The sequence below is a fragment of the Ammodytes marinus genome (genome assembly GCF_949987685.1).
Source record: "Ammodytes marinus genome assembly, chromosome: 18".
NCBI lineage: Eukaryota > Metazoa > Chordata > Actinopteri > Uranoscopiformes > Ammodytidae > Ammodytes > Ammodytes marinus.
In genome coordinates, this window is record NC_137222.1 from 26,836,044 (window position 1) to 26,845,449 (window position 9,406).

General features: G+C 40.1%; 1 protein-coding gene across 1 annotated transcript in view; it reads right to left on the reverse strand.

The window, feature by feature from the left end:
• il6st (interleukin 6 cytokine family signal transduce) overlaps positions 1–8,503 on the reverse strand; it is a 48,514-nt gene extending 40,011 nt beyond the window's left edge. Inside the window, 2 exon segments of the mRNA XM_080046776.1 lie at positions 7,942–8,020; positions 8,366–8,503. Coding sequence (XP_079902902.1) covers positions 7,942–8,008 — 67 coding nt within the window. The 5' untranslated portion in view covers positions 8,009–8,020; positions 8,366–8,503.
• Positions 8,504–9,406: the final 903 nt, after the last annotated feature.

Genomic DNA, 9,406 nt, shown 5'->3' on the forward strand with positions numbered 1-9,406 from the left:
GTTTGATCTTCGTCAATTAATTCTGTAATGAATGTGTTTATTCTTTTAGAGATAATTGACGTATATAATTTATAATCTAAATTTAGTATTGAAATCGGTCTATAATTTTCACATCTATCCTTATCCTTTCCTGGTTTTGGAATGACTGATATAATTGCTTCTGCCCAGGTTGGTGGCATTTTGTTTTCTTTTAGAGTCCAATTAAAGGAAGTCTGGAGAGCTGGTAGCAGTTCTTCCTTGAAAATCTTGTACCACTCTGCAGGATAACCATCGCTCCCTGGAGATTTATTGTTTTTCAACGATTGTATAGCATGAATAATCTCTTCCCTTGTAATGTCTGCTGTTAATCTTTTGTTTTGGTAAGTGCCGATCGACGGTAGATCCAATTCGTTTAAGAAGGTTCTTATTTCTTCCTCGTTTGCAGCAGTTGGTTGTGTATATAATTTTTCATAGAACCCCCTAAATACTCTTTCTATATTTTCCGGCTTGTGCATCGTCTCATTGGTGCATGGATCCTTAATTGTATGTATAGTATTAATTGCTTGCTGTTTTCGTATACGTTTTGCTAGGAGCTTAGTTGCTCTTGGGCCAATTTCATAATAATTTTGTTTCATAAATATATACTTTTTTCCATATTCGTCCATTAATATATCGTTAATCTTAGTTTTGGTATCCCTAATTTGTTTACTTATATTTGGGTTGTTTGTCTTTTGGTATTGTTGCTCTAGTTCTCTTAATCTTAATGAGTGGTTCTGGTACGCCTCTGCTTTAAGTTTTTTTATTTTAGATGTTTTAGCTATTACTTTCCCTCGAACAACCGCCTTCAGGGCATCCCAAACCATGTGCGGGTCAACTTCTCCATTACTATTGTCTTCCATATATTGCCTAATTTATTTTTTTAATTCCTCCACTAAACTCTTATTATTCAGCATTCCCACATTAAGTCTCCAGATTGTTTGTCTTTTCCTGGCATTAAGATGTATATTTAGAAATAGGGCATTATGATCTGATACATCTGCCCCTCCAATCCTACACTCGGTCACTCTATAACCATCAACTTTATTTATAAAAAAGTAATCAATTCTTGAATGGACATTGTGCGTAGCCGAATAATGTGTGAAATCCTTTTTAAGAGGGTTAAGGTTCCTCCATACATCCATCATTCCCATCTCTTCCAAGGATAGCTTTACAAATTTTGACATCTGTTTTTTGCTCCCTTTCAAACTTGTTGTATCCAGACAATGGTTCATGATTATGTTGTTATGTTCTCCCCCAAGTCCCTGTTGGTGGGTGGATGAGAAAACCTCTCCTGTGAGGGCTCATCCCTAGACACGGAGCCATATCCGTAAAACAGCAATACCCCCAGCCTAGAACTGTCCAACTTTGATGGCTCTCCCTCGCCATGTCGGCGTTATCATATGTTGATGAATTCAATTAAATTAAGCCGTCCTTGTTACCTTACAGCGCTGTTATCTTTCACTCTGTCTGGGGCATTAATTGTCGGCTCTCCGCTGGTAGCCTTGTAACTTTTCCTTCGCTCGCTGTGCCGCCGCATCCATCACCGTTCTCAGGCGTCCTGCTTGTTTCCATCCCCGCTCACCTCGGCTCCACTCCTTCGCAGGCTCCGCGTCATCTCTCGGCACGTCCACAGATATTCCCCTGGCTGTCATATCTTCCGCTGCCTCTCGCGCGCTGTCGTAGGTCCTCACGCCGTTGTTCCAATGGATTCTTATTTTCGTGAATGGAGTTTGGAAACGGATGGCCCTCTCCTTCAGTGTCTTCTTGATACTTAGATATGTTTTTAGTTTTTGCACAATCTCAGTGGGATAGTCGTGGTCAAAATTAATTTTTTTGTCGCCCACCTGTAGCCCCTTTTTCTCCCAGACTTTCTGTAGGACCATCTCCTTGGTTTCAAACTGAAGGAAATTAACCACTATTGATCTCGGCGTGCCGCCTGGATTCGGTTTTCGTGTGAGAGCTCTGTGTGCCCGCTGAATTTGCAGATTGGTTCCGTCGGGTAGCTGCAGCTCCTTCTTTAGCAACTTGCCCAGGTATTCGGCGACAGAGGCTCCTTCTGTGTCCTCGGGCAGGCCAAAAATCCTAACATTGTTCCTCCGTGATCTCGCTTCTAGGTCCGTTAGTTTGTCCTGCATTTGGCGTGTCTGCTTCACCACCTTAGCGAGCATGTCGTTTGCCTCCGTGTTATATTCTTCCAGCTCCGCTATGCGGGTCTGTGCTTCGGTTATATCTGTTTTTTGTTCCTGTATTTCCTTATTGTTCTCCATGAGCTTGCGGTCAATGTCTTGTCTGAGATAGGCGATTTCTTGTTTTATCTTGTTTTTAATTTCACTTTTAAGCTCGTCTTTGAAAGTTTTCAGTTCGTTGTGGAATTGTTGCTTGAGCTCTCTTATATCCTTACCGATGCTAGCAAGTCCTTCTCTCAGTGTTTCAGCTTGGTCCATTTTTTCCGCTGCGTCACCCTCGTGTTCCATTTGGTTAGGTTCAACCTCTTCCAAAGTACTGTTTTCTTGAGTTTTGTTCGAGTTTTTGGTATTTCTACGGCCTCGGCGTCCACCCATTACCCGCTTTAACACATTTGTATGTGGAGTTATTGTATTTGAGTGGGTTTATTTAACCGACCTGGGCGAGCTCATAAATAAGCGTCTCACCCGTCCGCCATCTTACCGGAAGTCCGACAGTTTAAGTCTTAATGTTCACAATCAAACTCCAAGCACTCAAGTGTTTTACGCACGAGGCCAAGACAATCTGCCAGGATTTGATGGTGATGAATGTTCTATACTGTGCTTCACATTCACACAGGTCGGCTGTTACACACAGATCACAGGTTTATACGGTGACATTGTTTTTAATAAAGCAGCCCTTGATAAATAAACCTGCTCCATCATAACTTTTTTTTTTTTTTTGGATATCCTTAGTACACAACCCCACTAGATTTCCCCCTTTTATAAAGACTCAATATCAATTCAATATCATTTTAAGCTCACGAGTGTTGAAGAGAGAGAGAGGTATGTAATCTTGCGGCGTTAAACCTTCTATGATAGGCACAGGCTGTTAGCTTTAACCCATGAGCAGGACGAGAAGACGTCGGAGCAAATGTGTACTTGTCCCAGGATTGAGAAAGGGTCCATTTTGGGCCAGGGTTAGACCAATGTAAGAGTGCATCGGATGTCACCTATCAGAGTATGGTTGTTCACACTGCGCTACAGCGCAGTGTGGGCTGCTCGATTGGGCTGCTCGATTGGCAAAAATGATAATCACGATTATTTTGATTGATATTGTAATCACGATTATTAAAAACGATTATTGACTGTAGGGATGCCCCAAAATGAAAATTCTGCAAATTCTTTAAACATTGCATAAATTAAACTCCCAAATGTGCTCCTCAAACATACAACTAAAAAGCCTAAATAAATAAAAAAAACAGTGAAACCTTCCAATCTAAGAGTAAAATTAATATTTTACTAGGGATGTGATTGTGAACAACTCATTTATTTGCACGTTGAGGAGGTATGAATTTACAAAAAGATCAACTTATTGCCTTTCTTTTTTTACAGTGCAGGTTGAGTTGCTGGAAAAAAACTGCACAGCAGCTGCCAACTTAATATTCGGACTTCAGAATTTGCATCAAAGCCCTAATGATCATAAAAACAAGAGGCTTTATTTAAACGATGTCCATGGTGGTTATTTTAATTTGTTCGGCTGTAGACTGAAAGTAACGGACGGAGGCGGCCCACTGTTTTCTCTCGCGCCAGTTTGGCGACAAGGCTCTGTGTATCCAGGCTCAAGAAATGCAATCCGATCGCGGAAGTCTTCCACATCAACAACAGTAACGGGCAGGATATCCCCGGTTCATTTTAGCCGTAAAGCCACAGGGCTTTTCTGTGCGGCGGCTCACACTGGCGAGGTGTCACTGTGAATGACACCGTTACCCAACGTTACGGAGTTTCAACTGGCAACTCGCTTTTTCGCTCACGCAAGGCTATTGTGTTTCGATCAGTCTTGGGCGAGTACTTTAACTTTATGCTGAATAAACCATTGCACTGCAATCGCTGAAAGCGAAAGTGTTCGGGCGGGGGCGGGGCAGAGCGGAGCGCACACAGGGTTCGCTGCATTTACCACACAAGACACGGCGTGCGACACAATGATCGTTTTATTACGATTATCTTGTTTTCATGATCGAGGGAAGCCAAAATCAATTCAATTAATCGCTCAGCCCTAGCCTGCGTAGCTCAAGTTTATCATCGGTTAGAGCTAACTGGAGCTCCAGGGTCTAAATGTGCTCTGGGGTCACACCCTTCACTTTACATACATATATGTTGAACACAAGACCAATCCACCAGAACTTGAGAAGAATGGTTGTTTTTCTTGTTCATGTGTATGAACTAGGGGTGTAATAATAAATGTATTTGTACCGAACCGTCACAACACAGGCCATAGCGTACCAAACTGTACTGTATAGCAATACGTACTGATTGCGTAAATAGCTTTAGGCAAGGCAAGGCAATTTTATTTATAGAGCACATTTCAGGCACAGGGCCACTCAAGGTGCTTCACAGGGTTAAAATCAAATAAAGAATACAAATACAAAAAAAAAAAAAAAAAAAAAAAGGAACAAATTTAAAACATGGATAAAAATACAACATTTAAATAAAAGAATTAAAACATTTTACCAAAAAAAAAAAAAAAAAAAAAAAAAATTACAGGTTAAAAGGGAAACAAGAACGTTTTGAGACCCGATTTAAAAGAGCTGAGAGTCTCAGCGGACCTCAGACTCTCTGGCAGTCCGTTCCAGACATTGGGCGCATAAACGCTGAATGCCGCCTCTCCCTGTTTAGTCCTAGCTCTGGGGACTTTTAAAAGACCTGTCCCAGACGACCTAAGGGCTCTGGGCGGCTCATAACGTATCAGCAGATCAGTAATGTATTTTGGCCCTAAACCATTTAAGGCTTTGTAGACCATCATCGATATTTTAAAATCAATTCTTTGAGTGACAGGAAGCCAGTGTAAAGACCTAAGAACTGGGGTAATGTGATCTACTTTTTTGGTCCTAGTGAGGACTCGAGCAGCAGCGTTCTGAATTAGCTGAAGCTGTCTGATTGATTTTTTAGGAAGGCCTGCAAAGACACTATTACAGTAGTCAAGTCTACTAAAAATAAATGCATGGACAAGTTTTTCTAAGTCCTGCTGAGATATTAGCCCTTTAATTCTCGATATATTTTTAAGGTGGTAGTAGGCTGACTTAGTAATTGATTTAATGTGTTTTTTGAAATTCAAGTCGGAATCTATCACTACTCCAAGATTTCTAGCTTGGTGTGTGCTTTCTAACATAACAGATTTAAGCTGTGCGCTGACTTTTGATTGTTCATCCCTGGCACCAAAGACAATTACTTCAGTTTTGTCGCTGTTTAATTGAAGAAAGTTTTGGCACATCCAGTCATTGATTTGTTCAATGCATTTACTTAGTGCTTGAATCGGACCATAGTCTCCTGGTGATATGGTTATGTAAATTTGTGTGTCGTCTGCATAATTATGGTAGCATAATTTGTTTTTGTTCATAATCTGAGCTAGCGGTAGCATGTATATGTTAAACAGAAGAGGCCCAAGAATGGAACCTTGGGGGACCCCGCATGTAATATTTGTTCGCTCGGATGTGAAATTGCCTATTGACACATAGTAGTCTCTTTCCTTTAAGTATGATTCAAACCAGTTTAGCACAGTTCCAGAAAGTCCAACCCAGTTTGCAAGTCGATCTAGCAATATGCTGTGGTCAACTGTGTCGAACGCAGCACTGAGATCCAATAAAACTAATACAGAGCTTTTGCCACTGTCTGTGTTTAAGTGGATGTCATTGAGGACCTTAACCAGAGCAGTCTCAGTGCTGTGGTGTTGTCGAAAACCTGACTGAAAGACATCAAAGCAGTTATTCATTGCTAAGTAGTTATTTAGCTGATGATGAACAGCTTTTTCAATGATCTTGCTTAAAAATGGTAGGTTGGATATCGGCCTATAATTGTTCATGAGTGATGTATCTAGATTTTTCTTTTTTAGGAGTGGCTTGATGACAGCTGTTTTCAGGGCCTGTGGGAATACACCAGTGCGAAGGGACATATTGACAATTTCTAGGACATCTGAGGCCATACAGCTAAAAACAGTTTTAAAGAAGCCTGTGGGCAGAATGTCAAGGCAACAGGAGGAGGAGTTCAGGTGTTGTATAATGTCATCCAGGTTTTTCTTGTTTATCAGAAAAAACTCTGTCATGGCATCTGAATTTGTTTTAAATGGGTACAGAGATAAAACAGATCTTGAACCTGGTATTGATGCAGTGACAGCTTGTCTTATTTTATGAATTTTCTCAGTAAAGAAGGAGGCAAATTCATTGCAGGCCCTCGTGGAAAGATGCTCAGACGCTACTGACACAGGAGGGTTTGTTAGCCTGTCAACAGCAGCAAACAGGGCATGTGCATTGTTGCTGTTTTTGGTGATGATGTCAGAGAAGAAAGACTGTCTTGCATTTCTTGGTCTTTAAGATTACATAAATATGCCAAATGACCAGGCTTGTTTTGATTGTGGTGTGGAACTTGCACTTTTATTTGAGAAGTATTTTATTTATTGGAGACCTTGTTTTCAGCATAGTTTACTTTTTAAGACCTATAAGCTGGAAATGCAGTTAATGCTGCACGCAGTTTCTTTTGCTCACATTTTTCCTCTTAACTGAGAACTGTACCATACCACACGGTCAATTTAAAACGAGGTATGTTCCGAACCGTGACTTTTGTGTACCATGGCACCCCTAGTGTGAACCCACTGCACACGTCTGCTATCTCTTTTCTCCAAAAGACCAGACGCCAGCTCAAACTATCGCTGCTCCTCGGAAGCCATTGATGGTGAAGCTTCGCTAGTTTGTTAGCATAGCCCTTAGCATAGCTCCTTAGCATACGTGCTAGTTTCATATAAGTCAGCTAGTTTGGGGTGTTTCGTCCCCCAAACGTCACCTCTCTGCCGGAAAAAGGCAGTCAGACATGGGTAGGGTTAGGGTTGGCGATGGCCTGAATGGGTAGGCTTAATTTTTACCCTGCGTTCCGAATCGCATACTTTCTACTATTTAGTTTGGTAGAAAAAGACTTAGTATGTCCCGATTCTTGTGGCTCTTGTGATTTAGGATGGTTAGAAAGACCCGGATGTTTACATCTTACCAAGATTTTTAGTGTTGAAAACAGCATTCTATTTTGGCGATTCTGACCCATAATCCAGTGCGAACATGGATCATGGTGGCTACGTCCATCTTTTATAAACTAGTCTATGGGTTACCCAAGAAAGAATCTAGTGGATAGATTATTTGAGCAAAAACTCATCTGTTTCCTTTGTTACTTGATATTCCTCCAGGCATACATTCTGAACAGATTTGCTGGACAGAGGCATACATTAAATAATCTATAGGAACATTCTGTAATACAAACCAAATGCAGACACTGGAACTATAACATATTGTTGGGATCCCTGGTGGTGGTTATGAAAGGCTGACAAACTACAAGTTGTGTTTGTATATTCAAGTGTATGTCATATTTAGAGAGAGATTGAGTTGCTTATTTAATATTTGTTTCTCTCATATTCATTATTGTTTATATATTTAAACATGAACATGCATTACATTTGAAACACAGAGATAATGATGAGTTTTAATAGTGAATAATTAGTCAAAACTAAATAGAGTTGAATGAATAAATAAAACGGGATATTACTAAGCTTAACTGCATTTTCCAATTGTTGTACAATAAAAGTAATTTTTTGCAAGAACAGTTGTTTTCAGCAATTGATCACTTATCTATCTGTGATTCTTAGTTCTTTCATGTAAGTGGCGGTATCACGAGAAAGTTTTGTGTTTCAGTTAACAGGCCAGCGGTTGAATGTAATGAAACTTACCAGCTCTAACAGGTAAGGCACTGAAGCAAGTTACGAGCAACAGCTGGAGCGCAGTCGCAGTCGGCATGATGAAGTCTAGCTACAAACACAAGAAAACAACAGAATATCACACTGGAAAAGGTGTATCAGTTATGTCAAAATCACCTAACATAATTTACAACTATTAAATTGTATTGTCTCCGTTACGCATTATATGGCATAACGTCAACATTAACTGAAAAGTTGCTGAGGCACACCTGATGAGAATGTATTATGAAGTAAGGTCATAGTAAGTAACATAACACGAACAGCGCACGAAAGGTTCATTGTAGCGTATAGCTAAGGATGTGCACAGTAGCTAATTTAATATTTCGGTTAGCTCACAATGCTATACCTACTCACGCAATATTGTTTCCGCAATGAACAGCAAGATGTTGTTACTTACTTTACTGGCGTCTTATGTGGTCGCTGTATAATTTTTTGCTAAATCAATAGCATCTTCCTTTATGGCTACCTTACAATCCCCAAAACACGGTAGATAAAGTTGAGCTATCATTTGTTACGTCTGTTTCGTAGATTCTGTGGTAGGAACACCCACTTCCCGTCAAGAAACACTTGTGTCACAATAGTTTGCGGTGCTGCGCAATATGTTCACGATCTGACAGCATACTAATGGACCCCAGTTGAGCATTTCCCCTACCGCTGATGCTTTGCAGATCTGATTAAATGCTCATTGGAGAAATACTGCTTGGTGGTTTGTCCGAGCGCCTGTCTTTCAAACACTTGTGACCAATCGGAGGTGTTCGGTGTTGACGTCACGAGTTTGTGCGTCCTCCGCTGTTGTTTTCCAGTATGTATCCGCCCCATCCCACCCACCCCCGTGCCTGTGCTGTAAAGGTTCGTGAACTTCTTAGCATACTTTCCTAAACAAAACAGGTCCGTCGAAAAAAAGAAGTTTGATTTCATGTTTAAAATGTTTTTTTCGTAAAAAAAAAAAAAAAAATGTATTCAAAATATGCCTGTAAGACATTAATTGATTGGCATTTCTTATTTTTAATTTTGGGAAATGGGAAAATGAGACAAACAGAAAATGAAAAATAGGGTGTAGCCTATCCATATTTTGTTTTGTAAAAACTGTGGACATATACAACTTGTAAAAATTAGTTAATGATTTTAACTCTGGCTATTTCCACCTAGTTTGGGGGTTTAAATGAACACATAATGTGTTAGATATTGCCAAATTTGCTTATTTATTCAAACATTTCTGAAAATATTGTAATTGTAAGTACTCAACTGGCAATGTTTCATGATGATATCTATAAGTTAAATGTTTTACCCTATTCACCTGCAGTGTCTCGCCTCCATTACAGTAGTAGCCTATACTCAGGGAGGGGATAACCACTAAAAAGCTACCAATATAAAAGGTCTATCACATCAACATGTTATCGCATTCTCATCTGTCCTAGCCCGGAGAAGAATACTTTTT